The 23,827-nt window shown below is 33.6% G+C and overlaps 1 protein-coding gene across 2 annotated transcripts in view; it reads right to left on the bottom strand.

The window, feature by feature from the left end:
* Nucleotides 1–2,617: 2,617 nt before the first annotated feature.
* SLC25A36 (solute carrier family 25 member 36) overlaps nucleotides 2,618–23,827 on the bottom strand; it is a 38,539-nt gene continuing 17,329 nt past the window's right edge. For both annotated transcript variants that reach the window (XM_032143458.2, XM_032143457.2), the window contains exons 3-7: nucleotides 23,274–23,351; nucleotides 19,379–19,479; nucleotides 11,591–11,657; nucleotides 8,552–8,841; nucleotides 2,618–6,306 (exon numbers count right to left, since the gene is read on the bottom strand). In XM_032143458.2, coding sequence (XP_031999349.1) covers nucleotides 6,113–6,306; nucleotides 8,552–8,841; nucleotides 11,591–11,657; nucleotides 19,379–19,479; nucleotides 23,274–23,351 — 730 coding nt within the window. In that variant the 3' untranslated portion in view covers nucleotides 2,618–6,112. The remainder of the gene's footprint in view (nucleotides 6,307–8,551; nucleotides 8,842–11,590; nucleotides 11,658–19,378; nucleotides 19,480–23,273; nucleotides 23,352–23,827) is intronic.

Consider the following 23,827-nt stretch of genomic DNA (forward strand, 5'->3'; position numbering starts at 1 on the left):
CATACTTATCCCATTCTCCATGATACCTAACTTTTTTTCCATATAGTCCTCTTCTTACCTCTTTGCTGTCTCCTGGATAACGTATTTTAAAGAGATAAGTATCTAGTTTATGCTTTTATTTTGTATTAGGTTAAAAATGCTTAACATGAACAAAAATGTACGGTGACAGTTCGGATGTGTGTCCCTGCCCAAATCTCATACTGAAATGTAATCTCCAATTTTGGAAGTGGGGGTTCTGGCGGGAGGTGATTGGATCATGGAGGTGAAATAATGCTTCATTTTAATTCATATTGATGTCCAGTTGCTCCAGCACAATTTTTCCAAGTTACGAAAACAACAAAAAGCACACCCTAAAAATCAGTATCTAATTTAGGAAGGTATAGATCAAATAGTCTGGGCCACTAAAACACTTAAGTTCATACTAAGGAGATCGATCATATTGGAGAACCTTAAAAGGTAAGATTCAGAAGTAATGGTTGAAGAACGTTAGGGCTATTTATCCTTGACAATGACTCAAGGAGTAATTCTACAGTGCATTGGAAGAGCAGGGAAGGGACTGGGAAACAGAAAATCAGGGGTCTAGTACTAAATTGTTTGGTTGGATTTGATAAGCTCCTGAGTTAGATTAGGTTTGGAATCCTGGTCTACCCCTGGTTTTAAAATCTCAAGAAATTTACACCTTTTGAGTCAATTCCTAGGAGATAAGAACAAAAGAAAATGGGTTATTTTTCCTTACTTGGGCTAAAACACTTTGACCTTTAACAAAGAATGCCCCTCCCGACGTCAGCCTGTAAAATTTTTATGTTTCAAAGCCTAGTTAAAATGGCATTTTCGGCCGGGCGCGGTGGCTCACGCTTGTAATCCCAGCACTTTGGGAGGCCGAGGCGGGTGGATCACGAGGTCAGGGGATCGAGACCACGGTGAAACCCCGTCTCTACGAAAAATACAAAAAATTAGCCGGGCGTGGTGGCGGGCGCCTGTAGTCCCAGCTACTCGGAGAGGCTGAGGCAGGAGAATGGCGTGAACCCGGGAGGCGGAGCTTGCAGTGAGCCGAGATTGCGCCACTGCACTCCAGCCTGGGCGACAGGGCGAGACTCCGTCTCAAAAAAAAAAAAAAAAGCCATTTTCTCCATGCAACCAAGATTTTGCTAAAAGAATTAATACTTTCAGGGAACACAGATCACCTTCTGACACTTCTGAGGCTCATAGACAGTATTAATTAAGAGCAACTTACATAAGACAAACTAGTATCCATTAAGTCTGGCTTTCTAGGATGTTGCTAATCATTCTTTGGGAGAAAAAAACTTTTGAGAGGTTCCCCACTGGCCTCAGGATGTAACCTAAGGTCTATATACGTTAGCTTCTAGACAGTTCATACTGTTCTTATGTATTCAACTGTTTCTGATTACTTCCTAATGTTTCATTCAGAGCCAACTTCTATCCATCTTTCCTTTAGAATGAAGTTTCTAAAACATCAATCTATTGTCAAGTGCTGGTGAATAACCTAGTGTAGTAAATAAAAAAACACAGGACTAAGATTCAGAGCACTCAAGTCAAAAAGTCCGGTTGTGACTAATATTCCTATTTATTGGATCTATAGGCTATTAAGAAATCACATGAAACCACTGTGTAAACACAGCACTCTATGAACATAAATCTTGAATTGATTCAATACATATTAAGGCAGTCAGCTGGTCTATGCAGTGCAAAAATAAAGAAACAGAAGGGAAGTCAGGCTGAGGCAGAGGTTGCAGTGACCTAAGATCACGTCATTGCACTCCAGCATGGGCGTCAAGAGTGAAACTCTCTGTGTGTGTGTGTGTGTATATATATATATATATAAGGGGGGAGGGGGAGCTGGGGGAACATTTAATTACATTTTGCTTTCCTGAGTTTTATCAGTTGTATAGATGTCACACTAGAACCTTAAGAAATCATGAACTCACAAATTACTTCCTCTATCACGGCTCCCAGTGTTCAGTAATAAACACATACACACAACTTGGAACACTTGTGCTCAATCTTAACCATTATTTTGCCAGTGCCTTCAGTGCAGAGTACTATTAGTAGAACCAACAATTTCAGATTTATGTTAATGTTGAAATACAAAAGATATTTTGTCCTGGTTTCCTCACCTACAAGACTGGACAATGTTTGATGTTAACTACAATTCAGAAAAACTTAACTTAAAATATACAAAATGTAAAGAGGGTAGGCACTATATAGCATTTTATCTGTGTCCTCTGTATTTTGATCTAACATGTGGATTCATTTGGTTATTTTAACAAGTTCTCACCTCTATATTTTTAATATCAACTTTCACAAAGGCTGAAATTAAAACATGAAAAGCGTTGGATAAAAGTCAATAAACCTGTGGAAGATATGCAAGATTTCTTTCTACACTGAGGGAGCTGGATTACTTGACCTTTTGGTTCCTTCAGACATCACTAGATCTAATAGATACAAAGTGCTCAAGATAAGGTTTGCTGACTGAATCAAACGAGCCTAAAACTTAACTTGAAAATGGCAACGGATTTTTGTTCCACACATAGGATAATCCAAGAAAGAGTGATTATATTCTCAATAAAATGTTGTTGATATATTACAGAAAAAGCCATATTTTCATAAGCGTATTTTCATTTTTTAAAATTTGAACAATTCAAGTAAAAGTCAGCTAGATAACATAAATACAGAGTAAATGCACATAATTTACAGCCATGTACATAAATGCAAGATACCAAACCTCACACGAATAGTCAAAAGTTAACACTTTTGAGGTTCACTATTTAGCTATGACTGATAGGTCATAATTGTTCACATACACGGGGGTACACATTCCAAAAGTTTATAAACACAAAAACTGAGTCAAACCAGAATTTTGTTTCTACAAGGAGTAGCATAAAAATCAGTGTGTAGGTTAATGGGAAATACTAAGTACATGATGAAGAAGAGATCTGAGTGGGCAGAAAGTTTGTACACTGTATTTTATGTATTAAAATTCCTTAAATTTAAATCATTCAGAAATACCTATATTCTTAGGAATGTTAAAGTCATTTGAGGAGAAAAGGCTGAACTGTACTCATCAGATCCAAAGGGGGTCCCTAGATTACTAACAGTCTGGGCAGAAGAGCATGTAAACAACAAAAGGCAGGCATGGACAATTCTTGAAGGGCAAGAAATGGATTGATTTTTAGCACTTAAATCCTTCAAATCCGAATAAATATTTTTAGTGATTTAAAACCAATCTAAAAATGCTGAAATGTTTGTAACCCAGTAATAGAGTAAACATTATTTTTACCAACCCAAACTCTGCTGGTCCTAACATAGTAACGCTATTCCACAGATAATCTAATGATATTCCATCCTGACTTCAAAGTTAGTTACAAATCCACTGTGGCGGACCCATCTAGAAAGGATGGTTCTACAAAGTTACATAATGAGAATCAAACCAACTTTTGGTGATAGTTTTTTTCTTGGGATTAAAACTACTGCATGGTATCCCGAAATCACAATTGCTAATTCTTCAGATTTGAACTTTGAAATTTAAAAGTACAACAATCTAAATAATGTGGACTACCTCTACACCAGAAACCAAAAAGTCATGATAAACAGATGAAAACAAGTCAAAAAAGTCCAATGCTTTGAATATGTTTTTGTTTTTAAACATGAGTCAATTTTTTAAAAACTTCAAAGAAATATTTCAGAGACAAACTTTATATACAACTTTTATATATAGTTTTCCTTTTCGAATTATCTCTGTCATACATAAACTATTGCAGATTGTGCTTAGGGAAAAATACAACTGAAATAAACTTCATTGCTCCTTTCTAGTTGTTGCACAAATAAACAATGTCCAAGACTCTAAGATTTCTTTTCTTTCCAGTACATACATAATACTGTTAAAAGCTGAATATAATGCACTAAAGGTCAACACAAGTTTTACTTGCTAAATACAAATAGAAAGAGAATATATGTTCATCCTTGAAGGACACTTGTTATGAATATGCTACAACTAAATAATAAGATGTTCCTTAGCTGCTGGTTTTCATATCATTCTTAATCATTTGTGGGGTACTGAGATCAGTAAGACTAGGGAGAGTCTCTATCTTACATTCAACACAATGAATGTTTATGGGTCTTCACAAGGCAAATGGCACTGTATTAGGCAGTAGAAATGGCACCTGAAAAGGCAAACACGATAGATTCAGACCTTCTCTACAGATGTGTTACAAACCCGTTTTTGGTACGTTCCTCACAATACATGTCAAAGCTGAAATTTACCATAAAAGGTATGAATAATTCCAAAGGTAAGAAAACTGATTTTGCCTTTGGTCTCCAAATAGATTGGAATATTTTTTATTCCAATTAAGCACCTCAAAAACATCCAGTTACTGTTGATCACAAGGAAGTTAAAGTGGGGGAATTTAACAGGGCACTATGTTTCACTGGTGACAGCAGAGAAAGCTTGCAATGACACGCTGCAATATTCTGTTATGTTGGGGGCACAACAGGGTACACAGAATACCTAAAACATTTATATTAAGGATCTCCGAAACAACATACTTAAAACCCAGAAAAATGTTATGAACACTGTTTCTGCCTAATACATGACCAATGTTTTTTTTTTTAATCTTAACATGGTATTCTCTCCTACTCTCTCACCCTCCCCCCCCCCAAAAAGGCCACAAAGTGCTTTCACGAAGCGTCATTCTTTTAGATAAAGCCATTGCACAAAATGTACAGCTCAGGTATACTGAAATGAGTACCACACTGGCATCCAATTGCGGCAGTTTTTATACACCAGTATAGCATAGGCGAAGTCTTTTAACAGAATTACAGCAAACACCTTTATAAGGGCCATACAAATAACACATTTAAAGTATTAAAAGGTACAGCTGACTCAATAGCAAAATTTAAAAGCTACATCCTGTTAGCACATTTAACCCAAATGAACTTGAATCTTTCTGTGATTTACCACGTAGGAAACTAGGACAGAATAAATTTCTTGTCAAAAGCAGTTTGTTCATTTACACAAAACTAGAAGTCAATTAATGTCACTACCTGCTAAAGCAGATAGCAAGGGGGCCCTTGTCTATAATATTTATACTGTCCCAAATATTAATGTCACCTTAAAATGGCAAAACTTTAAATTACTATTTTCTCTACAAAATAAATGTAATCTATTATATATAGACCTGGAAAAAACCCAGAAGTTCAAATTCTTAATGTGAAAGCAAGTAGGTAAAGATTCAAAAGTGAAAAATCTTTTACACTTTATGTAAATGATACTTAAGTATGACAAACAGGTGATAATTCAAGTTCATAACTAGTAAGTCACTAAAAAGATAAATGCATTCATTCATGTACCACAAAATTAGAGAAGACATGAGGACATGCCACAGTCAGTGAAATAGCCAAGAATCAACATTTTACTATTTTGTCCCAAACTATTACCATGTGTGTTTGGTATGTTAACAATTTAAATATCCACATTAGGCTAAACATCAAGCACCTGTTAGCAGTGGAAACCAAAACATTTTGATGCTAAAAAATATACAAGATATTTAGATGCTATTTCATTGGTTGTCAAAAACAGTGACTACTGCCAAATAATTAAATTTAAAATATTGTGCCAGGTCCTCTCAGGGAAATGTGAAAATAATACTAACGATCTCATTGTCATTGTTGTTATTTTACTGGAATTAAACAAAAGCCAGAAGTTATAAATTTATGACTGCCAATACTATCTTTGGATAGTTACAATACAGTATGTAAAATTAAAGATGGCTTTGTTTAGAAGACTGCCATAAATCAACAAAACCCAACTGTGTCTGGTGGACATGGTAGAGAAAATGGCAATTCTGAGAGACGAGTGCTTCTAAAGGCATTTCCTTGGAGGCTCTGAGGTTTTTGTTTTTTTTTTTTCCCCCACATTACTGAAAGGCCAAGTAATGTGGTGTGATTACTATAATTCCTACAACAAAACTTCCACTTAGAATAGTTACATGTTCCCAAAGTATTTTTCTTCTGTCTGCCATGCTGGCTTCCATATTCCATGGTCCACTGTAATCTTTTGGTCTTCTTTTTTTGTAGTACAGCAGCCCTCATGCTGCTATCCATTGAGTAGGTACACCACCAATTCATAGGTGGCCATCATAATGGCTGTGTTTGGAATCTGTCTCACTAGATGAGTTGTCAGACCACGGTAAAGAGACCCATAACCTTCTTCTTGAACAACCAAAGACAGAGTCTGAAAAAAAGATCTGTATTTTGTTCCCTCTTCACGTAGTCTTGTTCTTACAACTTCTGTTTAGGAAAGAAATAAAATTAAACATTATTGATATCTTTACACTCTTCTAATTATAACTGAGCACATCCCATTTATCAGTCTGTAAGTGTAAGCTCAGGATAAAAAAGGATGGCTTCTAATGTGTAGCTTATTGAAACCAGTTACATTATAGTAACATCAAACTTCTAATATGGCCAAAATCATGTACATTAATTATAAGACTTTATAGTCTTTGAATGTAAAAAGACACAATATAACAAAAGAGAAGTATCAGTTGTATGCTAGATAAACAGATAAAAGGAAGAATAGAAATGAGAAGGAGGAAAAGGTGAAGAGGCAGTAAAGAGGTGGCATCCAGGATGAATATAAAAAGGATACAGTGAGAAACAAGCAGAAAAGATTTGTTTAAAGTTAGTACAAAGAAACAATAGCATTATTAATCTATTCAAAACAGTCCACATATATGAATGTGAAACATCACGTGGACAAAGAAGCCGACAATGTTCCAAACACTAGCTGCCAGCTATAAAACCCGGTCTGCGAATTAGGTAAGCAAAAATCATAAATTTTTAAGAGCTGAATGAACCTTAAAGATTAGTCAGTCCGATTTTTCCTCATTTTAAAAGGTGAGAAATTAGAGCTACTGAGAAATTTTGGCCAGTTGTGGGGAGAAGCTGGGACAAGAATTCACAGCTTCCTATGTAACTGAACTTTTTTTTACATCCACTATTTCTCAAACTTTTTCAACACAGTATTCCAGATGGGCCTAGGGAAATAGTCTAAAGCAACCCACAGCAATTGTAACTATTTACTTGAAATCTGTTCTGTCTTAAAGATTCGTGCCATTTATATATTTAACTCCAAAATGTCCTGTTTGGACAGGTGTGGTGGCTCATGCCTGACTAGCATTCTGGGAGGCCGAGGTGGGAGAATCGCTTGAGCCCAGAGTTTGAGACCAGCCTGGGGAACCCAGCAAGACTATGTCTCTACTAAAAATTAAAAAATTAGCTGGGCATAGTGGCCTGAGCTCATAGTCCCAGCTACTTGGGAGGCTGGGGCAGGAGGATTAATTGAGCCTTGGAGTTCAAGGTTGCAGGGAGCTATGATCGTGTGATTGCACTCAAGCCTGGGTGACACAGTGAGATCCTATAAAAAAAAACAAAAAAAACAAAAGAACAACGTATCTTGTTTATCAACTGTACCTCTTCCCGTAATGACATCATCTCATCTCACTTCAAGGGAAAAGACTGCTTAAACCCCAAAACTCTATTCCTTACACCTTAGCAGGCCACCATCCTAACCTACCCCATAGGTCAGTATCTAAACAATATTGCTGATACTGTCCTATTTTGACTTCTTTTAGAAAAGTCAGGAACTTCCTTCAGGAAACTGAGATAAGTTCACAGTCCAACCTGGTTAGAGTTGGTTTCATAAATTACTATTAGAGCAAATACACATTTTCTAGGCCTGTCTCATTTTTCCTATGATATACAATGGAGACGGTAAATATTAATCAGTGTAAGTGAACAAAAATGAAGCGCTTACATTAAAAAACAAATCTTAAACATGCAAAAATCAAAAGCTACACTTAACCAAAAAAGCTACCAAAAAACCTCCGCATGTGGCAGATAAATTCTTAAGTGATTTATCTAGCTATTAATAAATAGGCTATTATAAAATTTAAATACAGCAATAAAAGGAATTATTAACACACACTTATTTGTCAACATGAAATAATGTAAAATAGCTTGGTCTTTGGGATTACAGACTTTAATTCAAATTTGGGCTTCACCATTAAGGAGGTATGTGACCTTGGGCAAGTTATTTCATGTTTACATTTCTTTTCAGTATTCAATTTGAAAAGGAGAACCATTCTGGTTATGTTCTAGCATAATGGGGAAAATAAGTACTTTAGAGAATTTTTATGTAGATTAGTAATGTATGTAAACTATCTAGTATAGCACCTACATCCATCCTTTTTTCAAAACTTAGAAACTTGCCCAAAAGTCACCAAGCTGAAGTGAGTAAGGCTGGAATTTGACTGACTTCAGAGCTCAGGCTCAATCACCACCATGCTATTTGATAGCATAATACTGACCTATTAATAGAGCCTACAATACTTAACCAGATTTAATCTCATTATGAACTCCCAAGAATTGTATTTTTTTATACCGGAATGCAGTAAAATTATAAATGCTTTAATAAGTGAGCTGTTGGCTGGGGTGGGAAAATATTTCTGATTTAATAGATAACTCTTCTTACCATGTGGATATGCTATAGTTGTGGCACAAGTTTTTGAGGTGGCAGCAGCTAGCATCATTCCCACAAAATCTGATGCTTCTTTCACAGAATCTTCATCATTTTCCATTGTAGAAGCAGTCTTATATTCCAGCAGTTTTTGTTTTATACTTTCATAAATAACAAAATGGATAACAGTCTCTGATATACCAGCATATGAGGCAGACATGCCCCTATAAAATCCTTTTAGTCCATCTGTCTGATACACTTTACGAACACATTCAAAAGCACCCATTCGCCTTTCCCCACGGTTCCTGAAAAGCAAAAAGAAACATCTTACTGATAGGTATTTTTAAATAAAGTAAGTAAAATATAATAAAATATGTCACTCTAATAATAAAGAATGGCCTTCTTTAACTCATGAAGAATTAGAATTTTAAAACAATATTCATATTTTAATTTCCTATTCTTTTGTCCCAAATTTGTCATATTAAATGGGTGATATGTAAATAGCTTATTTTACTGAATGCAAAATGCACTACATTGAATCTTCAGTCTCATGTCCTCATTGGGGTTCACATGGCAGGGATAAGCAACAAAATCCTTTAGGAACTATACACCCTGACTGCAGCTCAAGACAAAAACAAAACAAAGTAAACAAAAATCCTCACATTGTATTAATTCCAGTTCTAAGAAAGCTGAATTTCCTTTGCATTTAGTAACACAAATAGAATGACTGAGACACTAATGATGATAGAATATCATAAAGCAAGCAGTATGATTAATAAAAATTCTGTGCACCTGAGGGAATCTCTTTCAACCCCACTCATATTCTCCCTAAGAAGTGATGGGGTGAATGTAAGTCAAATTCCCTATGATCATTTAAAGGCAATGGCCGTATCAGTCTCCCTGGTGACTAGTAAATGAGAACATGCAGTATTATAAAGTATTTATTCAGTACTCTGCCTAAGACAATTTCCTTAGTTCTACTTAAGGGGGCAGCACCTACTCTTATAGAATACAACATCTCCTACACATGTAATTTTGAGTTTTAACAATATTTGTTACCTTACACTGATTCCCCCAACAGGACCTTATCTATAAGAGAGAGGTTTAAATGCTACCTATTAAAAAAACAGAAAATTTACCTATTTATAAACTATACCTAACTTGTTTCTGACATAAAATAAAACCACACCTACAACATCCACTTAATTACCTACAGATTCCACCAGTTTTATGAATGGATTGTCTTTAGATATTGCATATCTATTAGATAAATGATCCACAAACCAACTGTAACTAGTTTCTGCCATTAAAGATCCTTCCTCACAAGAAAGTTAAAAGAGATACAAATCCTGAAAGGTGACATATCAGCGCTATTTTTATTTTTTTATTGATTTTTTTCTTCTTCTTTTTTTTCTTTTTTAACAGATGGAGTCTCCGTGGTGCAATCATGGCTCACTGCAGCCTCAAACTCCTGGGCTCAAGCAATCCTCCCACCTCAGCCTCCCAGGTAGCTAGGATTACAGGCATGCATTTTTTGTAGAGATTAAGTCTTGCAATGTTGCCCAGGATGTTCTTAAACTCCTGGCCTCAAGCAATCCTCCTGCCTTGGCCTCTCAAAGCACTGGGATTACAGGCATGACCCACTGCACCCAGCCCTCAGCCTTATAAACTAGAATCCTCAAGTCAACCTTTCATTATTACCCCACCCCTATCCAATTCCCCAACCCCGCAAGCCTAAGAATTGTGCCAGCTTGTGTTACAATTATAAGTGGAAAAAAATAATATTAAAGAGTTTTAAGTCATGCTTTTCCTGGATTCCTTATAGAGCAATGCTAAACATAGTGAAACCCAACTCTGGTAGTTTACAATAGAATAATGTGGACTAGCGTCTTATACTTTCTAATCTTTGGAATAAGTCTTAGCTACCATTACTTTTCAGATATGTGGCTTTAAGAAATAAACTTGGAGTTTTGCTACAACACTTAAGATTTCATTAAAAGATCTATTTCAGATGAAACAATTAGATATTTCAAGTTTCCAAACTGTATATAGTTCAACATGACAGAAGATGGAAAACAGATATTTAAGCAGGCATAATTGTTAATGATTTGTTAGATCAGTTTTACTTAAAGCCTATAGGACATAACACTATTTCCCAAACACCAAAATATAAAAACAGTGGAAACATGTTATACACAGAACCTACTCTAGACTGAAAGTCTAAAATAGTTTAAAACCATTAACATTATTACTGTAACATATAAGATAGGACCATCTCGCTACTTAAGAGTCTCTGTTCTAAAGCCAATAGGAGAGTTGAGATGGCAAGACCCTACGCAGCACTGCTTTTGGCCTACTCTCAGTTCCCAAAACACCAAAGGCCCTACACTTTAGAACCTCTGAGGTTTGCACCGACTGGTTCTTCTGCTTAAAATGGGTTCAAAAAACCTTTCCTTGATTATTCCATTTAAAATAAGTCCCCACTGTTTCCTGGTGCATCTCTAAGGCATAGCAGTATCTGCTAATATAGATTTGCTGAATGAATGAATCTTGCTATTATAAAGTGGTCAGTGGTAACAGACGATACATGAGAACTGTCTGTCAGCCTAGGGTTCTCTATTCACAAGGTCACTAAATTTGAGCAATGATCCTCAAAGATTCAGTCTAGACTAGCTGACCTTGTGGCTTATTTAGCTTCTGCGAGGCCAATTGTAAGTACCCATGTAGGGAAAGTATTACCTTTTGGGCTGGGTTAATCTATCTCTTTCTTTCTTTTCTGTTTCTCTACGGAATCTTTCTAGCCACTCTTTTTAAAACAAAACAAAACAAAACAAAACAAAACAAAACAAAACAACACATATTAATAATACACTTTTTTCACCTGGAAAAGCTCATATTGTCAACTCTTACGTTATCTTTTTTCTGATGGCAGACCCAAGTTTCAAAATTAAACTACAACAACAAACAAATTCAGCAGCAAAGGAAAGAAAAGCTTTGTAGAAAAAAATTAGTTAAATCCACTTTAACCAATTTTATTTTAAGGAATTAACATACCTTGCATCAAGCTGTAACCGAGTCTTTATAAGCCAAATGGGGTTGGTTGCTGTGATTGCAGTAAAACCTAAACAAACATGTTTAAAATGAACTCTGGTAAAAATGAAGAATTCACTATTAACTTTAAGGTTTTAAAAATTAGATAAATCTACATTCAAGAAAATGTATATAAATAAACTGCTAATTTATGTATATATTACACTTTTCATTTTACAAATCCATACGACAAACATTTGTCTTCACTTCCAATCTATATGAATTCTCAAATTCTGTCCTTAACTAACAGATTCTTTTAAAAGCAAAATGAATATAAATTGCTTTCCCAACCTACTTAGAATATCCTTTAGGGTGCTCTCTACTGTCTAAGCTGAATTCAGACATCCATCTCTACAAACACATAGACATTTTGTGTATTCTACGGCTAAAAAGCATGCACTTGGGATCCTTAAAACCAGCTAAAAAAAAACAGTTACCTGGGGTTTGATTAGCATCCCAAATCACTACATTCAAAATAAATTCTACACAAATGTCAAATTTTACCAATAGTTTGATCTTTAGTTGATTATATAGTGGAATAGACTGTTGTTTGGCTCCATGAATACTTTCTACATATATACTTACTAATACTGTTAAAATAACCATATCGCAGTAAGGTTTTTGTTAGGGTTAATAGGACAGGCCTATCGTCATCTACTTAAACACATACAAAAACTCAAAAGTTCAAAAAGTTACAAATTGAAAGTTCCCTCTTACTTTTATAGACATGGAATAAACTCAGGGTAGAAGACAGCTCTAGTTTACTTTAAAACTAAAGTATTATGTACTAGGTATTGGTGCAGAATGGTGGTCACCTAAGATGGCTCATTCCAGGTAGTAAATTAAGATCTACCTGGAACAGTATGTTTCTAGGATAGTGCATATGTTTTACTTGCCACCTTCCTAGCTATGGAAAAATAGCACACAAAATACAGTCTTGATGACAGAAACTTATAAAGATTGCTTCATCTACACAAAACAGGGTTTTAATTTGCACAGACTTCATAGAACTACTTACATTAAGTTACCTTTACTCAATAAAAACTTATATGCAGAAATGTTTAAGGATCTTAACTGTTTTAATATTTCTATCAAATACTAGCGGGTCAGGCACATTATTTTTATAAAGGTGGCTAATGATCAGTACATTTAAGATGAGTAAAGTACTTACAGGAACAGAAATGCTACAATATACTTAAGAATAATTTGTTTTTAAATTAATATAGTACAGATCCAATTATAAACCTTTCTTGGCTTTCAAAGGTATATCCACATATGCAAAATAATTACACTAAATTGTTTACAAAGCTGAATTTGGTCTCACAGGGTTCTTTTCTATGTCAGTAACTGACTAACTCAAATTTTACTTAACCCACTGTTTTAACATTGTAGAAATAGCCAGATGTTACACAGATGGATGCTCCAATTAAATCTATTTAGCAAGCAAGATAAATGGGATACAAATTCAATTTAAATAATTCCTTTAATACTTCTGTAAAGATTATATAGTCTACATTTCTCTTAAGTGCTTTTAATACTACATATGTAAGTATAAAACTAGAATGGGACCAACAGTTTTAGACGCATCAGCAGGTACTAAATTGATAAAATTTAAGGTGTTGAGCAAGTTGCCAGGAACATCTTTTTAAATAAAACGTTTTTTTCATGCATATATTCTTGGTAAAGGAAAAGAAAAGAAAAACATGAAACTATCAGACCAGTTTAAATATTTTCTTGCATGGTTCTAGCTTAACTGAGAATAAAGTTATAGAGTATTATTTTTCTCTTCTTTTGAACTTCATTTTTCTACATGAAAAGGCTAGGATATTCAAATTATATTTTAAAGCAATCAGATATCAATATTCTGGTCAAACTCCAATTTAATGATTCTTGCTTTGTAAACTTAAATATTTGTAATAGCTAAATGTCTGTACAGCAAAATTAAGGGTTTATTAGTAAAAAGCTGCTAAGCAGCATAAACCAACAAAATATTCTGCATTACTACAATGATTTTTATTAATCATTTTATAGAAATCTTAAGAAAAACTATTTGCTTTTTATGGAATTTTAAAAGCTTAAAACTGGGAATCTTTACATCAAACTTTTTAAAAAACAGCCAATCTGGGTAAAAATTCTCATTCATCTTATTATACTTATTTGAAAAGAAGATGAGCACCTAAGTTTTTTTTTTTAAATAAAAGTTCTACTTCTAAAAACATAAACTTTAAATACCCAGGCTTCTGTCCATAATACTCTTCCAAGTCACAAAAGAATTTGAGGCTGGAAAAAAACCCACATATAAAAAACTTTACAGTAGTACAATACATTTTTATAAATGTTAGGAACAAAACTTTTTTAAAGACCCATAAATTATAATTTTAAATTATTCTCTGTACATATTACTATAATGTCAGAAAGCAAACAACAGGTATTTCTCACTTAACTAAAATTCATTTCCAAGCACAAATTAACCTATGTAACAGGACACATTAAAATTTAGGTAAGTGAGAGAATGTTATCTTATCCCTACATAATTACTATTATCAGTAAGCTATGTTTACTATGGTTGCTCTGGCTCAACTCTCCCAATGAGAGCTAGCTCTTTATAAAGACACTAACCTAAATGCCAGCAAACCACTGGGTTAGGTAAAGAATCTAGGCACAATCCACAGAGTTTTAGCTATTAGCCCTTTACCGCTTAAAACTCAGGCCCTTGAGTTTTATGCTACTACTTTCTCCTAACCAAAGACACTTTAACAAACTAAATAGATATCACTAGGCTAATTACATCTAATAAATATAATCGAATAATCTAAGAAATGAAGCCAATGGAAAAAAACAAAAATTTATCGTAACTTAGCATTATATACGGTAAGGCAATTTGAGGTTAGCCCAAGCTAAACATATCTTCCCACTACTTATAAGACAAACACACACAAAGATACTGGGAATGATGCCCCTGAAATTTAGAAATTGCCTATTACTTTTTATTTTGCATTTTAATTTTGTGATATTTTGATAATATGCTAATTTACATTAAGATTCTGAGCACCTAGTGAAACATGAAAATGAACTTAAGACGACATGCGGGATCCATTTGTAAGTTAAGAAGAACTAATATTGCTCCATAGTCAGTTAAAGCAAAAGTGCCAATATATTGGCCATACTGTTAGTAGGGTGGTTAGTGTGTTAGAAAGCTTAAAAAATTTTTTTAAATGCTACTTTAAAAGTTTTGCTTTATTTAAGTAAGATTCCATTTGACAGTGTTGACCAATTAAAAACCATATTAACAGAAAAATTCTGCTTAAACTTGCTGAAAATGTTGATTTCATTAAGTGAGTGATACCTGTAGTGTTGCATTTTCAGTACTTTTTATTTCAACTAACTTCTGTAAGAACAAAGCCCACCTAACCTCCTAAATGTATTAACACCACTTTTAAAAGTAATTAAGACTAAAACAGCTAAGATCCCATATATTCTTATCCTGCATTTATTTGCAAAGTAATGATATTAACTTTTTTTTTTTTTTTTGCAAAAGAGTTCTAAGAAAGCCAAGTATCAACAGACAAAAAAGAATGGAAAGCATTGTATTAAGCTTTTAAATATGTTATGCTCAGCAAAGAGAACTATGATTTTATCTAAAACTTTTAAGATAGTATAATATCATTTACAGCTATATATATATTGTTATTACATTCTTTGGAGGTCAAGGCTGTTATGGCCAAGCTGAAGACCCCAGGCTTTTATTACATGATGACTGAAAAATGCCTCATTCTTCCTTCTAGAAGGAATATTATAAAGGAATCAGACTTAGCCTTTATAAAATATGCAATGCACACACAAATTCAGGAAATAAAAGTTAATTTCCCGCCTTCTAATTCCACAGCTATCATAAAATCCCAGGGTGGGTTTCTTATACTACAGGCTGCAAGAGATGCTCAGATCAGTACTCACGAGGTTTAAGTTAGTCCATATTTCTACAGGAAGTGACCTGCGGATGGGGAGCATGAGATGACACGATCTCACTCTTTTCTCGGGAGAAATGTACAGTAAATGCCTAAAATAGACACAGGCTTTTCTGTATCATAACAACAAGCAGTGACCTCATCAGAAACATGTGTACAAATTGAATCCCATTGGAAGGATTTGAGAAATATTTACTGTGAGATCTAACTTTTTTGAAAATTTTAAGTTAAAAAAAAAGAAAGGAATATCAAAATGGGCCATTTAAAAAAATGTACCGAGTACTGAAAATCCTGCCATCTGCAGCAGTTTCAGAATCTAAATACTTACCTAAAAGAAGATCAATTCTGCCTTAAAGAAAAAATGCTAACCTTGTCAAAAGGGAATATTTAGAGGGGATCATCATCTCCCATTTTCCTACCACTATTATCTATTATAATTAAGGAGGTGAAAACACAATTTCTATCCTTTAACAATCAGCCTACTTAGTAAACCTTAAAAAAAAAAAAAAAACCAACAGAATATTCAAGTAACTTCATTTTGGAGCGATTTATATAAATTTTTAATAAAATAAAGAATATGTTGCTACAATAGTACCTTTCACCTTTTGCACTATGGCCAGTAATATTGCACATCCATACTTATGAAATATTTTGCATTATTTTGTATTTAATTTCTTGTGTTCTACAAAACAAAAAACAGGAAGAATGTTTACACACAAACACACAAAACATCTGTCCAACCATCCATCTGGCTGAATTAACTGCCATGGACAAATAAAATATTGTTTAAAAATATTTCATAAATGCAAGACAATACCTGTATTTAATGAGTTAAAAGTCTTTATTATGAAGTTTAAGTCTAATAGAAAAACTTAAATTGAAAAATAACAGTGTATGCTGTAAGCAAATAAAACCCACTACATATGTAGGAAACATTCAATGATTACATTATTAGTATTTTAAAAATTGAGAAGTAACTGTATGAATACATAATCCAATTAAAATCAGAATTCATTTCCTTTACATTTATAATGTTCTATATAAAAGTATATACATGCCAGATAAAATCTTTTAAAAAATTGGGAATTACTATAAAGAAAGAAGTAATTTAATAAATTTTTTTGCATACATCTGTGCCTAGGTGTATACAGAGGAATATACAAGTTAATTTAAACAAAATATACAGGCAACAAAACAGATACCCTCAATAGCTGAGATATACTTAGTCTGTCAAAGGTCACGTGTAGGAGAAAAAAAAGGCAGGCAAAATATTAAGAGTCAACATTATTTAATCTGATTAAATATCCTCACAATTGAAAAAAAATTTTTAATGCATGAAAATTTATAGCTCAATTTTAGAAGCTTACAAATTCTTATAGTATGCACTACAACAAATAAAAAGACCCACTTTAAATAAACTGTCCTTTTAATAAAATAAATTTTTAGTATCTAAATTAAACGAGTTCATATGGATAAAATACAAAATGAAAATGAATTGAGAGGTCACTTGGAATAAAAATTATGTACAGTGCCTTATAAATCCTTAATGTGTGTGCTATCTGGTGTGTTAAAATCTTGCAGGCAGTATCATTAATGGTTTATTTTAGTGTGTTTTTGTGTACTAAAGTGACAAGGTTAGCATTTTTTCCCTTGAATAGACAGCTGAAAATGATTTTTCACAGAACTATCTTTAAGTACTTCATACCCCCAAATCATTCATATTTAGACCTATAAAAATAATCCTTAAAAAACCCCCGAGTAATCTGGTCTAGATTATTTCAAGAACAAAGGGGGCAAAAGCCTACTTTAATGAGTCTGCATTGGACCATTCAGTTTTACTAACCATATAGTTATGTATAAAACTGCAAAGCTAAATGTTAATGCTCATGAATAGTGCACAGAAGCTCTGAAAGCACAGTTCTCAGAACAATGTAACTGCAAACAAATTCAAACAGTATTTTCTACACAATAAGTGTACAGTGCAATAACCTCTGAACAAGTATGAGACTATAAGTTTACCAAAACTCGAGGAATTCAAGTTGGGAAATGGCATCAATGTATAGGTAAAAATGAACTTTATGTTAACATTTGTACACAGTTGAGAAAAAAGTGCAAACTGACAATTCTACTGAAATTCTTTGCAAAGTGATACAAATACAGTAATAAATTCTGATGAGATACTCTAATGAAATAAGATGTTCCAGTGGAAATAAAGATATTCTGAACCTCTCCATTTGCTATACTGATATAACAAATATCAATTTAAAATGACTGCTCATCTAACTTTCTGGATTCCAATTCTTTCAAATAAGATTAACATTTCTTTATAATTATCTGAGGTTATAAGCCAAAAACATAATCACTGGTAATTCCGAAATATATTTTTAAAGAACCTGATAGAGTGGTTATAAGGTTTGTCACTGGCCACCAACCTTTACCTTACATCCAAATTCGTAGGGGAAAAAATCCTATTAATATTCAACATCTGTAAAAATTACATTAAAAATAATTCTAGTTGTAACAAAATAATCTCTATGACACTAAATGAAAGAACTAATTCTCAAAATCCAAATCTATGTGGACCACTTGACTCATTCCATGGGTGAGCTAAGAGAGGTTCATATAAATTATATAATTTGCCCAAGGTTTCCTTATTGGTAAATGATTGTATTTCACTCTTTTGACCTTTAGATTGTCCCTTCCAGTTTTAAAGCTTCAGTGAATCAATAGACAATTAATAAATATAAAAAGCCTTAAAAACAATTTGTAATACGATAAGGGCTACTGACCTTTCAGAAATTTGTATTTCAAACTTACTTACTTCATTAAGTATATAGGTCAAATTGATTCAATTTATTTCTAAACCAAAAGTGTTTAACAGTTTAAGGCACTCATTATTAAGCACATAATTGACATTCAATTTACTGATCAATAGCTGACGAAAGCAGCTACAGTTTATAAAGTTACAGCATAATTTGAAAATGTGAGATATGAGTAAATATGCAATAAATCTCAGATATTAGGGAGAATTTTCTACAGAAAACCAAAGTTCATGGCTTTGTCTAACATGCATAGCAGTAAATGATTCCAGAACTAGATTGGTCAAACCAACTGTTTAAAGATAAAAGACCTAAAACTAGTTATTTTAATTCAGAATCATATATACTTATCAGTGATGACAGAAACAGAGTTCCTGGAAACATTTCTATAGTAAGCATGTACACATAGCCAGTGTCTACATTTCAGGTGCTGTCTAGTGTGAATTATGTAGAATAATAAACAATTTAAAAAAATACACATAGTAACTGAATTATCAATAATAATACATCATTCACAAAAATTTCAGCATTTGAGCACAGGACAAAATGAATACTTTACCAAGAATTGCCGACACATTTCAGACAGAAGCCAAAACATGTAGCAAAAAGGGAAAAGGCACTAACAGAAATTGAGGAGAGAAGAGTAAATTACAGCTCCATAACTTATTTATAGTGTAATTATGGTTGGATTCTTAAAACTGTTAACAATGATCACTAAACATTCAGTGGACTACACAAGGCAATATAAATGTATTACTTGTACCCTAGCATGTAAACTCCTAACTACAAAAATGTCAACTGATGACAGATTTTACATATACCTAATTTGGTTTATATCGATAAATGTAAAAATCATCTAATCAATGAAAAGCACATTAATCATCAACTTTTCACTACAAACTTATAATTCAATATTAAGCCTCTAGGTTTCAGAAAGTTTTTTGTTTTTTAATATTATACATTCATACCTGCCATTGCAGCTGAAATCATATGTACTTGGGTAGAATCAGGATCAAATACATCATTCAACTTTTCCTTGCAGTTTGAATAAGCAGCAAAGTATATTGCTCTAAAATAGAGATTTAGATTTATCAATAAGCATGTTCTTAATGCATAAGACTTACATATAAATTGATCTTCATAATTTTAGAATGGAGAAATTTAAAAACCATAAACAAAGTCCTAGCCACATTTTCATGTAACATTAGATTTACACTTTTCATAAATACTCTGAAGTACTTTCTGTATTGACTCATTAAAATAAGACAGTATCAAATGTAAAGTTCCTACCATTCATCCTCAAACAGACCTCCTTCCAATACTCTGACAGCCACTTAACTCACTAAAACTTGGTATCCAAGAAGATAAAAAGAAAAAATGAAATTAAAAAAAAAGAAAATAAAAACAAAATAACAACTAATTTAAACAAAAAGTATTTAAGATTTTGATGTTTAGAAACTAAATGAATGAATAAGGCTGCAAGGCTGGTGCAATGTTAAGGCTAAATATAGTTATTGAAGATAAGTAGATATGGTATGAGCACTTAACATATATTTTTTTCCATGGGGAGAAGAGGGTGGAGCAGATCCAACTGATTAAAGTATATGCTAAACAATTAAGATACTGTGGTATATTCTAATTATACTACACACACAGTAATTCACATTATCCTTAAACAGACAAAACAATTCCAACAAAAGAAATCAGACCCATCAGGTCAGAATATGTTTTCCAATGTTTGTAAACACTGAGTGAAATTTAATTATTTCCCTCATTGTTTTAACTTACTGACTACGATTTTATGCATCCCCACTACCACCTCTATGTTAACTTCCCATGCTTTGAATTACTTGCTTGCTGTATGAAATATCCTGTTATTTCCCCAACAATCCTGATTACTCATCCAATAAGAAACAGAGTGACAAATACAAATGAGAATTTCACTGTTGTACCTTTTTTAATGTACTTAAGAAAAAAGGAAAATTAATATAACTTAAAATGAAACATTCTACTTTATGGGAAAGAAAAACATAAGATACACTTGATGCCAAGTTGGGAAGAGGAATAAACAATGCATTTCTAGAAATCGGTAAGAAAAAAAGAAATCCTAATGAGAAAATGGCCATGAAATATATATAGGCAATTCACAGGCGAGACATACAAATGACAAATTACAAGAAAGTATGACTGCACCAAAAATTAAATAAATCATATTAAAACAGTGAAAAATCCCTTTTAGTCCATTTGCTAAGTATTTAAAAAAGACAGACAGTAGCCAGCATTGGTAAGGCAATGTATGGATAAGGGATAAAAATCCAGTATGCTTTTTTTTTTGAGACGGAGTCTCACTCTTTCGCCCAGGCCGGAGTGCACTGGCCCTATATTGGCTCACTGCAAGCTCCGCCTCCCGGGTTCACCCCATTCTCCTGCCTCAGCCTCCCGAGTAGCTGGGACTACAGGTGTCCGCCACCACATCTGGCTAATTTTTTTGTATTTTTAGTAGAGATGGGGTTTCACTGTGTTAGCCAGGATGGTCTCAATCTCCTGACCTTGTGATCCACCCACCTCGGCCTCCCAAAGTGCTGGGATTACAGGTGTGAGCCACCACGCCTGGTCAATATTCACTAGTCTTAAATATGCATATGTGCTTTTATCCAGAAATTCTAATTTTAGGTAACCATCCTAAAAAAATGTACTTCCTAAAGTATTCAAAGATAAAGGTTGAGGTATGTTTACTGAACCATTGTTTATACGATGAAAATCTAAAAATAATCTAAATGTATAATAAGGAAATGTTTATTAATGCTGGAATACTATACAATTAAAAAAAATCACCCCACATATTATCATGGAAAAACTTCAGTTAAATTAGGTTAAACATTTAGTATGACTCAGTTTATGTAAAGCACAATAAATATTAAGAATACATGTTTTTATGTATATGATAACTGAGAAAAATTACTGGAAGAATATACATGAACTGTCTGTTATCTATGAGAAGTGTGTTTGGAAAGGTACACAGGATGAGAGATGATGTGTTTAGGGTAGAAAATTTATGCTATACTTTTTCTGTTGTTTGTTTTACGAGATAGAGTCTTGCTATGTTGCCCAGGCTGGTTTTGAATTCCTGGTCTCAAGTGATCCTCCCACCTCAGCCTCCCAAGAAGATGGATTATAGGGATGAGCCACTCCATTTGGTGTTTTTTTCTTTTAACTTTTTTTATAATTAGGATGCAATTTTGGATATTTTCTTAAAGAGAGAAAAGAACCCATAAAAAGTTGAAACCTAATAAATAACAAGATATGGATCTGGTACATGGTTTGATACAGAAAGCATTTTCACTCTAAATATGAACTTTGTACAGTGTTCTATCGTGGAAGAGGTTAACAATCTAAGATGCAATGGTGTCAGAGAAAAATGACGAAGTTATGTTTTCATGTCCTTTTGGCTTCCTAATAGGGAATGCAACCATTCTATCTGTTTGGTTTGTCCCATAAGCCAAACAATGACTTAGTTTTAAGAGTTCCAGATCTTCCGCTTTCTTACTGCCAGTTCCTTTGGTTGTTCCTTTAGTTATTAGTTCTTTTGCTTGTTCTCTGTCTTTTGACTTTGTATAAAAACTGCTTTACAATGATCTTACTATGTGGTCCTTTGCACCTACACATGGTGCCATGCCCATCCTTTTAGATGGTTACTGATATGTTTGTTACACCACAGTTCTTTATCCTTATCACCTTGACATCTCTTCAGCATCTTCCTTGAATAGCTTCCTTTTTACTATGGTAAAGGCCATGTACATACATCACTTACTGCCCTTCAACGATACACAAATTCTCAGGTTTTTAGACTTTTTGTCTCTTTCTTCAACCCGGTTCTAAGCCCTGACATCCTTCCTAGTCCTTTGGTTCTATTTTCTATCTTGTTTCTTTGAAGTTTAATTTCTATGTGGAAAGTGAGAAAGGAAAACTAACTTCAGGTGGAGCGCAGAGCAGGATAGCTATGAAAAGCAGAAAAATTCGAGATATCCTAAATGCCATTTGGCCCAAGGAAAATATTTGTTTAAAAGAATACTTACCTTTCTTAGAGTCAAAATTTTTCAAGATGTAAGAGCTGGTTTAGTTAAACTCACAAATCTACCAAACACTTATCTCAAAATATCAGGAGTATTTCGCAGCCTTAGCCCTGTGTAGATTTTCAATTCTGCACCCCCAAATTCTTCTAACTCCTATGGTCAGATGAGAGGATAAGCATCTCCCCAGAAGACTCAATACACTGCCACTAGATATGAGAGTATTTCCAGATTTATCTTGCAAATATTACTAATTTTCTATCTCCTAGTCTATGCAATATAAAGATATATAATATATTCATTATTTTCAACTTTGATTACAACATCTCCCCCCAAAAAATCTCAGGTCCATTTATAGAATTTTAACATTTAAAACTCTTATCCATAAATACAGTGTTCCTTAAACTTCAAGCTATAATATGTGATACTTTATTATTTTCCCCTAGTATAAGACTATCAATAATTTAATGCAAATACTATACCTTCTCCCTTACATTATGAAACATAGCCTTTGTATTCATATTACTACTGTTAATTTCTAACAGCACTGAAATACTGTTAGTCTTCAAAATATCCAGTACCATTTCCTACCACCAAACATTACTTTATTATATAAATTTGTTCTGGCTAGAATCTGAAATTCTTAAAAAGAAAATTAAGTATTTTAACTTCCCATAAACATTGAATACCACATTTATAAATTTAACTGTATCTATAAATGATTAAATCCAGGTGTGCTGAAACAAAAGAGATTGCCATAATTTGGTTAACTTTAAACAATTTTTTTTTTTACCTGGAAGGGGCTACCCCCACTAAATTGGGGCCTAATCCTCTAAACAAGGAACGAGGCCCTTCTTTTTCCAATATCACCCTGAAAGAGAGAAAAAAAATTCTATTAGAAATATCTTTCAAAGTCTGGTACTTTATTTACTTTGTATATAGAGTCTAAATCCAGTGTATTTGTGTTATGTTATGCTTCTCTGGTGAGTTTTCCTTACTTATTAAAAACTTGTGGCCAGGCATGGTGGCTCATGCCTGTTATTTCAGTACTTTGGACACTGAGGCAGGCAGATTCCTTGAGGTCAGGAGTTCAAGACCAGCCTGGGCAACATGGTGAAACCTCGTTGCTAATAAAAATACAGAAATTAGCTGGGCATGGTGGTGCATGCCTGTAATCACAGCTACTCAGGAGGCTGAGGTAGGAGAATCACTTGAACTTGGAAGGCGGAGGCTGCAGTGAGCCAAGATTGCACCACTGCACTCCAGCCTGGAGACAGAACGAAACTCCGTCTCCAAAACAAAAAGAAAAAGAAAACACACACACACAAAATATTGTTTTTTCACGAC

The sequence above is a fragment of the Hylobates moloch genome, unplaced genomic scaffold (genome assembly GCF_009828535.3).
Source record: "Hylobates moloch isolate HMO894 unplaced genomic scaffold, HMol_V3 SCAFFOLD_22, whole genome shotgun sequence".
Taxonomy (NCBI): Eukaryota; Metazoa; Chordata; class Mammalia; order Primates; family Hylobatidae; genus Hylobates; species Hylobates moloch.